Consider the following 14978-nt stretch of genomic DNA (forward strand, 5'->3'; position numbering starts at 1 on the left):
CTATGATTTTTTTAACTTTAATTAATTGGGCCTTAAAACAAATAATCGACTCTGGTTTCAGTTAAGTCAGCGTGGCAAATTATTCATGAGACAATTTTATTTTGCCTCATAAAAACCAAAAAATCGAACTTGATCGGAGAGAAAGAAAATAACACCAGCATATATCCTGATTCAATTGTCATGTGCAATTTAACCTACAGTGGTGGAATTTTAACTATCAAATATCAACCCAAGTATTACATACACCAATTCCCTAAAACTCAACGTAGTTCTATCTGGGCACACAAACTTCAACTTAACTTGACTTGACTATGCTAATACCTAGATTTACGACACTAAGTGCTTATCCAACTTAGCATGGAATACCTCTCACGTACAAGATATAAGACGGAAAATATAACGAAAAAAATTCTAAAATTACTCGTGGCTTTTCTCTCAAGTGTATCACTCACCCTTTTCTCTTGCACTTTTAAACAATGCCTCTCTTTTATTGTCTTTTACCTCTCAAAGAAAACTAGAAAAAATATACATTGAAACTGAAATACCAAACGAAAACAATGAAGGAGATGATGATTCAGAGTCTTTGTGCTAAAAGTTAAACCGGATTAAACTTTCTTAGATGAAACTCTTCATCTAGGCAGAATGTTTCTTTGATGTAGAAATACTGTCCAAGACGTTGAGAGCTCTTCTCTAGGAAGTTCACAAACAAACTCATATTTTGGTTCTCTCTCCTTGCCTCTGATGGTGTTGAATTTTCCCTTTTGTACCTTAGTTAGAGCCACGGTTAGGGTTTATCTCAAGTCAAACTCCTTGGATTTTGAGCTTTCATAAGATATCCCTCCTTTTTCTTCAATCAACTCCTAAATTAGGGCTTTCAAATCTAATTCATTTGCTTGACCGAAGATAGAGAAGCAGAAATGATCTTGCTCAATAATAATCTCAAATATAAACCCTTGAAAATGTGCTTTGACTTGAAGTAACAATTTGAACCTTTGATTTACCGCAGAGATAATCAACCACCAATTTCTTCATCTTTTTCAGAAATGGCTTTGCAAAGAGTAGAAGAAGAAGTGAAGAAATCAACTTGTATGCAAATGGAAATTATTTACCTTTAACCTCTATCTTAACTTAACATGCCTTGATTAGTGTGATTGGACATTACTTTCTTGATGAACTTTTCTCTTTTTTTTTCTCTGGTGTATGAACTCAAACTAAAACTCACTCTCTCTCTTGTGTGTTTAACCAAAGTGTACTTGTAAGCTTTAAATAATTATAAGATGGGTGACATATCTGATATGTGTCTAACACGCACAGACAACAATTTAATGAAATATAAATGATTCATAGATGATGATCATATTTAAAGCAACAAAAAATAAAATCTATGATGAATATATATCAATAATATCCAAATAATGCATTTCACATAAAACAACCACAAGTTTTTAAATATCCAAATTTCCACACAACTGATTTATAAAGCTCAGTTGTAGAGAAAGATAGTTCTCTTCTAAACACAACAAATTTAACATCTTTAGTGACGAATAAATCTATCAACAAGTATCATCTGAATTCCAAGAAAGGTGGGTTTAAAGACAAAACCTCTTCCTCCTTCACACAAACCTCAGCTCTCTGAGACTTAAACAACTCTACTGCCACAGGCGAAAGGCGAACACAACCGCTCAAGTATAGAGTGGACAGACTCTTACAACCGTCTCGCAACGCCTCTAGGCTACCGTTGCAAAGATTGCGACAGCGGTTAACATGTAATGTCTTCAAGTTCTTACAGTATAACCCCACTGCTTGCCATCCAAATATGCTAACCTCATGGCACAAGGCTAAGTTCCATTCTTCAAGTAGTGGACATCCCTTGGCAATTGCTGTGATAGAGGTGTCAGAAACAGTCCTGCACATTCGAAAGTTTAGGATCTTAATGCTCGAGGAAGATCCTATTCCGGCCAAGGGATCTCCAAGTGGAGACCAACTCAAACAAGAAACATCGAGATACTCTAATCCGCCACCACTAACAATTCCGGTTACCCCTTCCGGCTTAAGCATACAAGATTCAGCCTCTATGTATGCAAGAGTGTTTGAACATCCCTTAAAGCCAACACCAGTTATGCCCTCACAATGTGATATGTTAACCCCTTTAAGTCGGCGACAAGCCTGCGTAAGAGCCTTTAAACCATTGTCAGATATTTGCATGCAGTAGGAGAGGTTTGCATATTCCATAAGGAAGCAAGCATTGGCTAAAGTCTCCAATCCCAAGTCAGTAATACCCGGGCATCGATAAAGACTAATCGATGTTAATAGGGGACAACCAGAAGCAACCAAGGAAAGTCCATAGTCAGTGACTTTCAAGCAAAAATCTAAATTAAGTTTCTGCAAATCCGAGCCGTAGTTGAGCAAACGAGTCAATCCTGCATCATTTAGCTCTCTGCAGCCAGATAAGCATAAAGATTCTAAATGTTGAAAGCGCCTTAGCAACTTATGAAGATGGAGTGTGTGAATGTCAAGAACCTTTTTGGACAAAGAGGAAGGAGTTAACAAAGTGAATGAACACGAAAATTGCAATGACCGGCGACTGGAATCATGAATGCCTAGCCATCGACGACAAGTCAAGCCAAATGATTCACGATCCGTGGGACTATCTAAACCGTGGAAGATAACAGTGAGGCAATCATCCGGAAGGTGCATGATCGAGGTTACATTATTTCTAGAAAGATCTCCCATGTTGACCTGTTCAGGATTCTTCTGAAGAAGGTTGTAATGAACGAATCTTTATGGCAAATTTTCTAGAGCTAGATGAAATAGGAGATTCAAATCCACAAAGAACAGGTGTTTCTCTATCATAACCATAACCAATATGAACCCCACACTTGCGACAGAGCAATTTAGTCTTTGAACGATGACCAAACCAAGGGACAGGAAAACAATTTATTTCATCAACCTGCGTAAATCGGCTAAGATCAACTGAAGAAAAAGAGATTGATCCTTTCTTAACAGACTTTTGATACTGAGATGCAATGTTAGATGTGATTCGATTCGATGATGACAAGTTCAAAGGGTATCCACAAGAGCCACAACTGCAATGAACACCAGAATTTCAAAATGCATATCATACAAATTGCAAAAGAAAACAAAAAGGATAAAAATAAAAACAAGACCATTCATCAAAAACAAGAAAGATAAGAACACAATATAAAGCACCAACCAACTCACACACTAATAGAAAAAGCATCAAATCCAAATACAAAACACAAGACTAGATGCATGCTAACAACATGAACATTCCCAACAACCACTTTCATCAACAATCAAATCAAGGCATCATTAAGAATTAAGATATACACTCACTGATTAAATTCAAATCCAAAACACCAAACATGCTAAATGATTTCATAGTAAAAGCCGTCTCTTTGAGGGAATAATTGGGAGAAAAAGATAAACTCAACATCCAAAAAGGCATAAAGAATTATATTTACATGCACTAAAGGGAATATCAAAATCTGCAATTAGTGATTATATCTCTATTTTCCAAGTCACATGATTCATGTTCCAGCACATGGCTTCTCAACAAGCTGACACCTTTAAGAATTGGGTGCCGGCAACATCTAAATTCTAAACACCTCACATCACAAAAATCATAAAAAGATGACATCAAATACAAAATCTACCCAAAGGGTATCACAAACAATATAGCCAGCATCAATCAAAACAGAGAACAGAATAAAAATTACAATTTTTTAAACCCATAATTACCAAATAGCATGTGAATAACAGAATTAAAATCTGAGAAAAAACTCGGAATTAGAGAAAAAAGAAAAATAAAAAAGGAACAGAGAGATACCTGTAAGAGACGTCAGCTTGGGACATCCTTTTAGTTTTCTCCGAATTGTACGATCATAAGCAGAACTCATCCTCGTCCATTGTCTCGGAGATTTAAAAAAATGAATAAATGAGATTTAGAGAAGCTTCAATGTTTGGATTATTCTCAGAAGTGCAGTGTTTTACGTTTACAAGGCACGTTTCCAACACACTTTAAGACTTAACAAAAATACTCCATAAAAGAACAAGGTCAATAAATTAAATTAAATGTGGTTGGTTACTTGGTTTATATAAAAAATATACTCATGAATAAAATAAGTTAAATAAATAAAAATGTCGGTGTTTTTTAATGGATTTGACTTTAAATTTGAATACTACCATTAATAATAATAATAATAATAATAATAATAATAATAATAATATCTTTATTCTTTATTTTATGTGATTTTAAAGTTAAGATCATAATGTGATAAAATAATAATAATCTTTAACTAAAAGGAATATTCAAATAAAATTAGATATACTCTTAAATCTATATTAGTTATTTAATATTCAAATAAAATATTTATTAATTAAAAATGTATGTGATTTTGACAATAAAAGGAATACTTAAATATCACTTTTAAGTTGATCTACTTGACATTATAATCTATAAACCATAAATTTTAAAACTTAAAAGACTAAGTTAAGTTGGAATTAATCAATTATCTCTTTGTCTATTGATAACATAATATTATAGGATAGTTTGGAAGTGTTTGAATGAAAAAAAAATAATAATAAATAAATAACTATTTGTATCCATGAAAAATAAAAATATTGACATATGTATTTATACTAAATCGAAATTAAATTTATACCAAGTAAGATACTTTTTGTATGACAAAAATATCCTATCTTTGGAGAGTTGGAGTGTCACGTAAAGTATTTTTATCACACAAAAAACGGGTACAAATTTAATTTCGATCTAATGTGAATACATATATCAGTGTTTTCATCTTTTATAAATACAATGCTCGTGTATTCTTAATTTAACTTATATTTACCTTTTTAAAACAAATTGTAGAAAATATATCAATCACAATTACAATTTATCGTAATATATAAAATATAACTATTTACATAAGATTACACATAAAAAGGTCTAAGTCACAATTATATAATATTTACTTTAAAATTAATCTAAAAAAATGTTTATTACAAGTTTCCAAGTTGTTAAAAAAATGTAAAGTAATAGACACAATGAGTGAGAAATGGAAAAAGCTATAATCAATTTTCTAATTTTCATAGTTATTGCTTAAGTTTTGTTTTAATATTATTGTTAGTAATTTTAAAAGTATGTGTAAATTAATTAATAAAAATGTTTTTGTAGAATAAAATACATAACAAAAGAAACAATAAAATGATTACTTAATGACATATAAATTATATTTTTAAATATATTTAAAATTTTAAGAATGATATTATAGAAATAATACTCAATTTGATCACCGAATTTACAAGTGGATGAGGTTTCAATTGTGTCTATTTAATTTCTAAAGTTTATAAACGTGCCTCATATTAGTCTTGACACAATTTTTAGGATAAAAACGTTAATGGAGCGCTATTATAGACCATCAGATGTCACGTTAAAACTTGTAAAATGATGCGGTTTTTATTTTAGCATTTAAATAGTTCAAAAACGGTATCGTATTACTTATTTTGTTAGGTAAAATTTTAATAAACACCATTTACGATATTATTTTTGGATTATTTGAGTGCAAAAACTAAAACGACATCATTTTACAAAGTTTAATGTGGCATCGGGTTGTTCATGACGGTGTTAATAGTTTGTACAGTAAAAATTATTTTAAGGACTAATATGAGAGATGTTCATAAAGTTTGAGAATTAAATAGAAGCAATTGAATTTTCAAGAACTAAATCAAAACTTGCGTGTAAATTCAGGACCAAATTGAATATTAAGTCACGCAAAAAAAACAACTTAGTGAAATTACAGTTTAGTAGATACATTACATTTTCCTTAAACCCTAAAAATATCGAAACGTTTCGCAAACCCTATCAAATCTAAAATTCCGAAACCTTAAAAGCCTTGAGCCCCTGTACTTGGAGCTCATTCACTCTCTCTTACCTCATCAATGGCAACCTCCATGCTGAAATCCCCAACCAAATTGCTCCAAAATCAGCTCGCGCTCTCTTCCAATGCCAGTAGCAGAATCAGCACAAGGAGTAGCATCGTTGTTCCAGTTTCACACAAGAGAAGAAGCTCGCGTTTGTTCTCCGTAGTGTCAATGGCTGCTTCTTCAACCACTCCTGTTCAGACTTTCCTTGAAAAGTCTCCACCTTCGCAGCAGAACCTTGGAATCCCAATAATGGTGAATAGACTGATGGAAAATGAAAAATTTTCGTTTTTCTAGCTATTGGGTGTATGTTTCAATGCTCAAGTTTTGTTCTTTTTGTTTTTGGGTTAAATATACTTGTTTTTGAACTCCCATTGCTTTTTGAAGGAAGAAGCTTCTTTTGTATCTCTTTATTGTTGACCATCGGAATTTGCTAATTTAGAGCAGCTTTCATGAATGACATTTTTATAACCAACTCTGTATTGGTTGAGTGATTGAGTAGTTTGTTCCTTTCATCAAACCAAATTAGTAGAATTCCTATTTATAAAGTCTGAGTAATAACCAACTTGAATTGGTCGAGCGATCCGCTCACTAGTTGTCCGCTCAAGCAAGTGTCAGGTTCAAATCCCGCCTTGTGTAGATAGTAACACAGTAACTCAGTAACTCAGCAGACCTTAAATGGAGACTCAGTCCTTGAAAGATTAGTCCTTAGCTTGCCAGGATAGGGGATACTGCTGGAAACCAAAAAAAGTCTGAATACTAGTAGTGAAGAAGAAAGAAAAATTGCATTTTGTAAAGCTAAACTCTGAAAAAAGGAGATTACTTATTTATGTTATGTTCAAAATTTTCAGGTTAATGCATGTACTGGGAAAATGGGAAAAGCTGTGATCAATGCAGCCGAAGCTGCTGGAGTCTATGTTGTTCCTGTGTCTTTTGGGTGTGAAGAGGAGGCTGGACAGACATTTCAGATTGGTGAAAAGGAGTTCCTTGTGCAAGGTCCTTCTGATAGAGAAACTGTGCTTGCATCTATCCATGATAAGTATCCGAATTTGATTGTTGTGGACTACACAGTGCCAAGTGCAGTTAATGGTATGTATGTTGAAGCATACATGTTTATGTTCTATGATATAATGCACAGTATGAAATCTTGCTGTTAACAAATGAAACATGTTATAAAGTTGTATATACAGTGTATTTCTCACAATTTGATCTTGAAATGAAATGCATTACATTTCTCTTAGGCATCTCTTTAGATTTTTGAGTATAGGAATTGATATTATGGAATTCAGTAGCAAAGAATCTCTGGACTGTACTTGGCCCTCTTGTTGATCGGTGTACATTTTAAATGAAATTCACGACGCATATCATGTTTTGCGGTGATGATAACATAATTGTATTTCTGAATTTATGATATATGAGTCGAAGTATTTTATGAAGACTCTTAATAGTATTGCCTCTACTTCTGAAATTTCGCTTAGTTATTTACATTTTTCCTCATTTATTGTCATGCAGCCAATGCAGAGTTGTACTGTAAGGTTGGGGTTCCCTTTGTGATGGGTACCACTGGAGGAGATAGGGACCTCTTGCTTAAGACTGTTCAAGACTCGGGGCTTTATGCTGTGATATCGCCACAAATGGGGAAGCAGGTACTATGATTCCAGATAACCTTTTTCAATTTTCAGTATTTTTCACGTCTCTTATACTCCTGTATTCTGAAATCCTTATGCTGTTCTTGTATTATATTATTAGGTAGTTGCTTTTCTTGCGGCTATGGAAATTATGGCAGAGCAATTTCCTGGTGCCTTCTCTGGGTATAACTTACAGGTAGCTCTTTTTGCCACATTTTGGGGGCTGGGGTTCGGCTCTAATTGAAACTAAATTGAATATATAGACCCAGAACTGAATTAGTTAATTAAATTTCTTATTACTTTAATGATAATAGAGGATAAGTTGCAGTTATGTTGAAACTACTATCATACTTATTTTAGTTATACTGAGCAATAATACTAGGTTTCATCAACTTTTTAGTTCTGTTTTTTCTTTAGAAAAGTTAAGCTTCTATTGATGTAACATTAAAATCTGATGCATTCTTCCAAGATATTAGGTAATGGAGTCTCATCAAGCAAGCAAAGTTGATGCATCTGGAACTGCGAAGGCTGTAATTTCCTGCTTCAACAAATTAGGCGTGGATTTTGATATGGATGAGGTGCGTTAGTTCACATTTCACAGTTCATTTTATAGAACAGTATTCTCTTGAGCATTGCCAAACTACTTGCTAACTGAACCTTCTGTGTGCATATTATGAATCTAGCTTATTAAGTTCTCATATCAATGGCATGTCAAGGATTTTCATGTTTTGGATCACAAATTCACTGACAAACTAATTTTGCTTAGATTGAGTTATTGGTTGCAAAATATAGTTGATTTTCAAAGTAGCATAAATAACAACATTTCACCCTTTCCCCTTTTCCGGATGAATTTGTCAGATACAATTGATCAGGGATCCAAAGGAACAACTTGAAATGGTTGGTGTCCCAGAGGAACACTTGTCAGGTCATGCTTTTCATATGTATCATTTGACATCACCAGACAACACGTAAGAAACAAACGTCACACACCATTCTCCTCGTTCTCTTTCACATGTTTTGACCATCTTCTTTTTACCGGCTAATACACTTATCGCTTGCTGCAGAGTTACATTCGAGTTCCAACATAACGTTTGTGGTAGATCAATATATGCTGAGGGTACCGTTGATGCTGTACTATTTCTTGCTAAAAAGGTGCTCAAACTTGCCTTAATGTAAATTGCATTTTACACCTATATGTGATTAAAGTAGTATTCATTTCTTCAAAGATGCATTTACTACTAGATTGATTGTCCAAAAACCACCCAAAATCATGTCTTGTTTAGCTTTTGGTGTCAAAATAGATTCATCAAGTAATGCATTATTGGAAAAGGTCGATTTGTACACAGACCCATTTTATATTGCTTCTAATGACAAGTCAAATTATAATATATGATTCAATGTCTATGTTGGCAATGTATTTTCATATTAATATTTATATTAACATTTATTAATATTCTGTTGTCATGTGCACTATTTGCAATCTTTGATTGTTGATTTTATATGATGAGTGCAGATTGAAGAGAAGGATAATAAAAGATTATACAACATGATTGATGTTCTTAGAGAAGGCAACATGAGATGAGAAGCTGTGGTTCGGATCTCGGTTTGTACAAGTTGCTAAGAAGAGATTTGATATATCCCTATGGTTTTTGAAAACCAATCAGTAATTTAGCTTCTATTTATTTTTCCTTTTGTTTTTGAATGAGAATAATGTAGCTTCTATTTTATTGTTCTTATGTTGAGGATAGTAGTATTATCGGGAACAACAATTTAACTTCGGTTTCTAAAATCTTGCAATCACTTTTTCTCTCTCTTCTAATTTTCTAGTATCATTAAATATAAAATGAACATGTTATTCCTATCACCAATATTTCAAATAAAGAGATACATATATACAGGAATAGCTTAAATGTCAATCTAGAGAGTAATATGGACTCAACAATTTTCTTTAGAAAAAATAATTCAAGTTCAAAATTACTTATAACCAAATGCTCTTGCGGAAAGAAATACTGAAAATTTTAAAACATAATTCCAAAAATAATTTGTTCCCAAAAGTGGGAATTGAATGCAGATTAAATAGTAGGAATACCTTCACCAAACTTAAGAGATGTCAATCAAACTTGATAAATATTAGAAATATAGGATTGTTCATAGAGTAGGAATACCTTAAACCAAGGAGGTCCACACCAATCAACACCACAACCAATTATGCAATGGTTTAACAACCATTTCTAAAAGTCTAAACTAAATCTCTAGTTCCCTTCAATTTACAAACATTTTAAGTTGTCATAATCTACTTCTGTCACATCTAATAGAATACAGTTTTTTGTCCTAAAAAAAAAAACTGAAAAGCAAATTCTTGATGGATTTTCATATCCTAAAATTCAGCTGATCCATCCCCTTCTGAAAACTGTTAGCACTCAGCAGTAATTTTGGGCTTGTAATATGCCAAAACTAAAGCCAGAACAATCATTGGTCTCAACCAGCTGCGACAGCATCAGCTCTAGGATTTGTATCCATTAGTTGATGCAGCTTTGCCCCAGAGTTTGATTTGTTCTCACAAAAATCAGTTTCCTCAGTAGTTCTATCATCAGAACTTGAATTATTGTTAACTCTTGATAGTAAGTTTTCTGTACTCACAGGGGTAGCCCTGTTGCTGTCAGTGTTGTTCAAAACTATCTCATCTGCTGGTCCCAGTTGAGCATTTTTCAGTTTTTCCTGAATTCAATTAATTAAATAATTAGTCTGGGAAAATATATCTATGAAGCACAAAGATACAAGAAAGGATATTATAGAAAAATACCCTTAATGTAGTATTCTCCACCCTCAGTTTCTCAGAACTTTCACTCAATTGATTTATCTCTGATTTCAACGACACATTCTCAGCAGTCAAGTTTTCGACTTTTCGTGCCAATTCTTCAGCCTCGGCCTGATCAGACAAAATATGAACGTTATTGACAAGGTTTCAACTTTTGATTGTCTTTTAGTACTTCATGATAGACAAGCATTGCATAAAGAAAATAAGTCAATGAAACAAAACTGCAATATGTAAATATATATACCTGCTTCCTTAGCCTGGACCTTCTGGCAGATTCACGGTTTGACTGTTTCCTCCTCTCACGTTTCAGCTCACGCTCGTTCTAAGAATTCAAACAGGATGAAGATTCATCATTACTATTAGCATGCATTTCATAAGCACTTCAAATGAAACCATATGTGAATACTGAATAGTAACCACTGGGAAGTGATCATTCATAATCTGGTCATACCTGTATCCAAGCTTCTGAAGGCATAACTGCACAAGGTTGTGGCCCATTTGGGGAATTTGTCCTAGGATGTAGAGATGCAGGGTTCATCAACTCCAGTGCTGTGGTCATACCTGAAGAAACAACAGGTGCAGCTAATGTTCCTGTAATACTGATTGGGGCAGTTGCAATCGTCTTATTGGCTGCATTCTCTTTAGGGGCCGGACTGTCTTGTATCTCGGTTTTCCCTTCCCCGTCTGCTTGTGCAGTAGGTATTTATAAGTACCAATACAAAGAATTATTTTGACAACAATACTCTAGAATGAATATTTCCATGTGCTCATATATAAGTATTGTATTCAGGATGTTAAGTAACAGATATTGATCACCGGTAACTGCATGAATAGGATACAAGTAATAACTTGACCATCTAATGTCTGAAAACCAGGTAATTTCATCTTAACATTAGTCACACCGAAAGGAATATAAAAGTTTGCATAATTTCACCATATTGTACACAAACAACAAGAGAAACGACTAATCAGAAACATATATGATGAACCGATTGACCTCATACATAAAGTAATGACTAGAGAAGCATGATTATGATCCAGGACAAATATTAAATTCATTCAAGAGGTCACATTTAGCAAAGAACAAGTCATACCAGTGGTTGGTGTTCCATCACGTCTTCTTTTCCTTGTCTGATTAGTCTGGGCATAGCATTGGCAAATATCATAAGTATTTTAAGTTACAATAACAACAAAGCCTTATCCCACTAAGTGGGTCTGGCTATCAAAATATTAGTAGATTCTTACCCCTGCAGTGTTGCCATCACTTCCATCACTGGAACCTTCAGTGTCCACACTGTTGACATCATAAATTTATTCAGTTACATATATGATCCCAATAGAATAGCACGCTCATGGTTCAATCTTATATACTAAAGGAGAGGAAGAATATTCATTTCAATTATATAATACAGAAGGAAAAGTGGCATACCTCTGTGATAGCCTGTTTTCCGCTCCACGTTCCGCACTTCCAGTGTTGCCATTGCCTATTGACATTGCCAGCCCATCAAATCCTTTCAATTTTTTCATTAGACCCTGATCAGTATTTCCAGATAATTTGGTTGGTGTTTCTACACTTGAAGGAGTACCAGCCTGCATTATTTCATTATCAAGACTCAATTTTTTTTTTAACAATGTTCAGGAAATCAAAAGAGTAGGAAATGATTTCAGAGAAATCCAAAACTTACAGCAGGTGAAGTCGGAAGTCCCTGACCATGTGCATGAGGCCCCTATATTTTATCAAATGAGACTCATGAGCTAATAGGAAAAACTTGTACCAACAGGGCATATATAAAGAATGGAAAACTTTTGCATTGACCACTTCAGTGTTCATAAATCAATCGCCCAAGGTTCATTACAAGAATATCAAAGAATGATGTTGTTAATGACAGCTGAAATAAATCCACGTATAAACAGTTCCAAGAATTCAAACTTACAATAGCAACTGCAGGGTGAGCATAAACCCCTCCATGCGAATAGATTGCTGCATAAGGCGGCCCATAAGGTGGCATCATAGGCTGGAAGAAACATAAGTTGGTAAATTATTCAGCTCCACCAGGACGTATCACAACATCTACTCAAAAACAAAGAATGGTGATAAGTACAATACAATAATACCTGTGGTGGTCCCCACATGTATGGATGAGGAGCATGACCATTAGCCACAGCCGAGTTATAGTATGGGGGCATGTTGACTCTTGGTCCATAATATGCCTGAGAATATATAGATACTTTAAAGTCACGGTAGTTATTTCAAAAGATAAAGCAACCCAAAAGGCCAAAATTAATTGAATAATGATTGGAGAACGCATAATTATAGTGCACCATGATCCTATCCTGCAACAATGATTGATAATCCAAACGTTTCCTACCAAATAGACATCTTTCATTGATTCAAATAACTAAGAATGGAAATATGCAGACAACAGTTTTCAAATACTTCATAGCGAAAATGCGGACATGTCTTTTAAACAAGAGGTAGCTAAAATTTTATTTAGTGGAAGTGAAGTGAAGGAAAACTTAGGTAACCTGCATGGCACTCCAATCAGGATAAACATGAATATTTTGCTGGTTGGTCTGATTGGTCTGATCCTGTAAGTAAATTTGGAGCGATAGTGGTTAGCCACAACCTTCTCCTTCATTGTTTCCAGACACACAAAGAAACTGTTCTTAGCTTACCGTTGCTACCGGTGAAGATGACTTTTCAATCTTGGTGGATTTTCCTTCCTCACTGTTTCCCATTAGGTAAGCACCAAAAGAAAACCCAACAACAGTGATTCGGCTGCATTAACAGGAAACCATGTCAGCAACTATCAGCAAGAGAAAAAATGTTGCAATGAAGAAAAGCTAAAAGCGTAAGCCAAGATTTATGCACTTCAAAACCAAGTAACCAACACTTGATCCTAGTCTCCTAGATAGAAGCTAAACATAATCTCTAATCTAAAAACAAATATTTAATAGGTTATAATGGCAAAAACAAAAAATTAACAAATTCTGCAGAAAGGAAGAGCAATTCCAACATTCAAATCATAGCTCAATAAATAAAACATCAATCACTTAAATCAAAGGGGTAAAGGCAGTGAGAAATTTAGTTCTGTTAAGAAATTCTTAACTACAAACCACATGGCACCAACAAAGATTCATATTTTTTTCTTGATAAGGACAACAAGAAACAATGAAATCAAAGACATGACTAGCTGGTAAATGATGGAAAGTAAAGGGGTCAATTATGTCATTTTACTACCCCAAAAGGGCAGAGAGAGAGAGTGATGAACTCAAACTAACACGGCATAACATGGACACAATCAATCCCAAAAGGACAAATCCAGGAAGTTAATGACCAAAAGGTCCCTCCAAAACCAAACCTTTCTATCACTTCAATATGGTAACAGGACTATTGAATCTTCTGAATTTGCTTCTTTATACCTAGTTAGTAGATTATAATTTATAGGTTCTTTCCTGATTCAATAACCCCCAACCTTCTCTATTCTCTACCCTTACTCCTATTCACCTATTTTATATAAGGAAAATTAAAGTCACAAAAAAAAAAAGTTACCAAACAAACATACAAAAAACAAAAAATTGAATGAATCAAAACACAGACAGCACAGAAATTCATATATTTTAGTTCCTACAATAAGAGATCCATGCAAATCCCAAATCTAGCCTTTTTAATTAGCTAAAAGTATAGAACTACAAAACAGTGAAATTTTTTTTTTATAGATGTTAGACTTCAATTTCCACAAAACGAAAACAAAAGTTTCAAAATGAACCACATAATCTCTTCTGCATCTCTCTCAATCTCTCTCTCTCTCTCCTAATCCTCTTCATAGATTTCTCAAAAATTTTCACTTAATCATAAAAATTTCAAGTTTCATGAATTCAAGTTTCTCTTCTAAAATCCATGAATGAAAATTAAAGGAGTAAAATTTCCCAGTTTAACTCAAAATTAGAACCCAAAAAAAAAGAGTGCTGGAAATTCCACGTACCTGAAAAAAAAGGCGCAATTCTTCTCGTCACCGAAAATTAAAATAAAAAAAATTCTCAGCTAAAACCAAACAAAACAAAAGAGAAAAAAAAATGAAGAAGCAATCCGCGTAGCTCAAATGAAGGTTTGAAATGAGAAATCACGCATTTTGTGTCTCTCTACTTTCTCTCTCTATAAAAAAACGAGGGAAAGAAAGGTTTGAAGAGAGAGAAAGGTGGGGGTGGTGAAGAAGGAGGAGAAAGAGAAGGAGAAGGAGAATGAGAGAAAGAAACTCCACGTCACTATACACGTGTCGTATGTAGGGTTTTCCGTATGTATACGATGTATAAATACTGTGGGAAAATCCGTATACGGTGGTGAGGGAGGGAGTGTGGTGGTTGTTGAGCTGGCTTATCGCAAATAGCGCTGGCCATTTATTTATTCTCAGCTAATCATGGCCGTACACGTGGTGATTGCTTAAGGTGGCAGGGTCCATCCTAGCCTGCCATTCATGTGGGCTTACGTGGCCGTTGAATTTCAAAAATCAACTAAAAAAGGAAATTTTAAATTTCTTTTTGATAAGCTAGAAATTTTTAAATTGGTAGATTTTTTTTTTAATTATGTT

At 34.0% G+C, this 14978-nt stretch overlaps 4 protein-coding genes across 4 annotated transcripts; 1 reads left to right on the forward strand and 3 right to left on the reverse strand.

Annotated features, from left to right (window-relative positions):
• Positions 1–1359: 1359 nt before the first annotated feature.
• Positions 1360–4071, reverse strand: LOC130957963 (F-box/LRR-repeat protein 12). Its single transcript, XM_057884831.1, has 2 exons — positions 3851–4071; positions 1360–3086 (listed from the first exon to the last, which is right to left on the reverse strand). Exon 2 carries the CDS (start codon positions 2731–2733, stop codon positions 1564–1566), a length of 1170 nt encoding a protein of 389 aa, XP_057740814.1. The 5' UTR covers positions 2734–3086; positions 3851–4071; the 3' UTR covers positions 1360–1563.
• LOC130962401 (uncharacterized protein At4g08330, chloroplastic-like) lies at positions 2744–3876 on the reverse strand. The gene is made up of 2 exons (XM_057888618.1): positions 3851–3876; positions 2744–3086 (listed from the first exon to the last, which is right to left on the reverse strand). The coding sequence occupies exons 1-2, from the start codon at positions 3874–3876 to the stop codon at positions 2744–2746; spliced, it is 369 nt and encodes a 122-aa protein (XP_057744601.1).
• Positions 4072–5896: 1825 nt separating the features above from the next.
• LOC130960997 (4-hydroxy-tetrahydrodipicolinate reductase 2, chloroplastic-like) lies at positions 5897–9365 on the forward strand. Its single transcript, XM_057886582.1, has 8 exons — positions 5897–6198; positions 6795–7032; positions 7456–7589; positions 7693–7767; positions 8048–8149; positions 8430–8539; positions 8636–8723; positions 9085–9365. The coding sequence occupies exons 1-8, from the start codon at positions 5962–5964 to the stop codon at positions 9151–9153; spliced, it is 1053 nt and encodes a 350-aa protein (XP_057742565.1). The 5' UTR covers positions 5897–5961; the 3' UTR covers positions 9154–9365.
• A 306-nt stretch (positions 9366–9671) lies between these two features.
• Positions 9672–14610, reverse strand: LOC130960995 (common plant regulatory factor 1-like). The gene is made up of 13 exons (XM_057886581.1): positions 14376–14610; positions 13066–13168; positions 12916–12978; positions 12505–12600; positions 12324–12404; positions 12075–12116; positions 11819–11979; positions 11635–11683; positions 11484–11529; positions 10841–11073; positions 10634–10711; positions 10375–10500; positions 9672–10289 (listed from the first exon to the last, which is right to left on the reverse strand). Exons 2-13 carry the CDS (start codon positions 13126–13128, stop codon positions 10050–10052), a joined length of 1278 nt encoding a protein of 425 aa, XP_057742564.1. The 5' UTR covers positions 13129–13168; positions 14376–14610; the 3' UTR covers positions 9672–10049.
• Between the last annotated feature and the right edge of the window lie 368 nt (positions 14611–14978).

This window comes from Arachis stenosperma, chromosome 2, assembly GCF_014773155.1.
Source record: "Arachis stenosperma cultivar V10309 chromosome 2, arast.V10309.gnm1.PFL2, whole genome shotgun sequence".
In the NCBI taxonomy this organism is placed as follows: domain Eukaryota; kingdom Viridiplantae; phylum Streptophyta; class Magnoliopsida; order Fabales; family Fabaceae; genus Arachis; species Arachis stenosperma.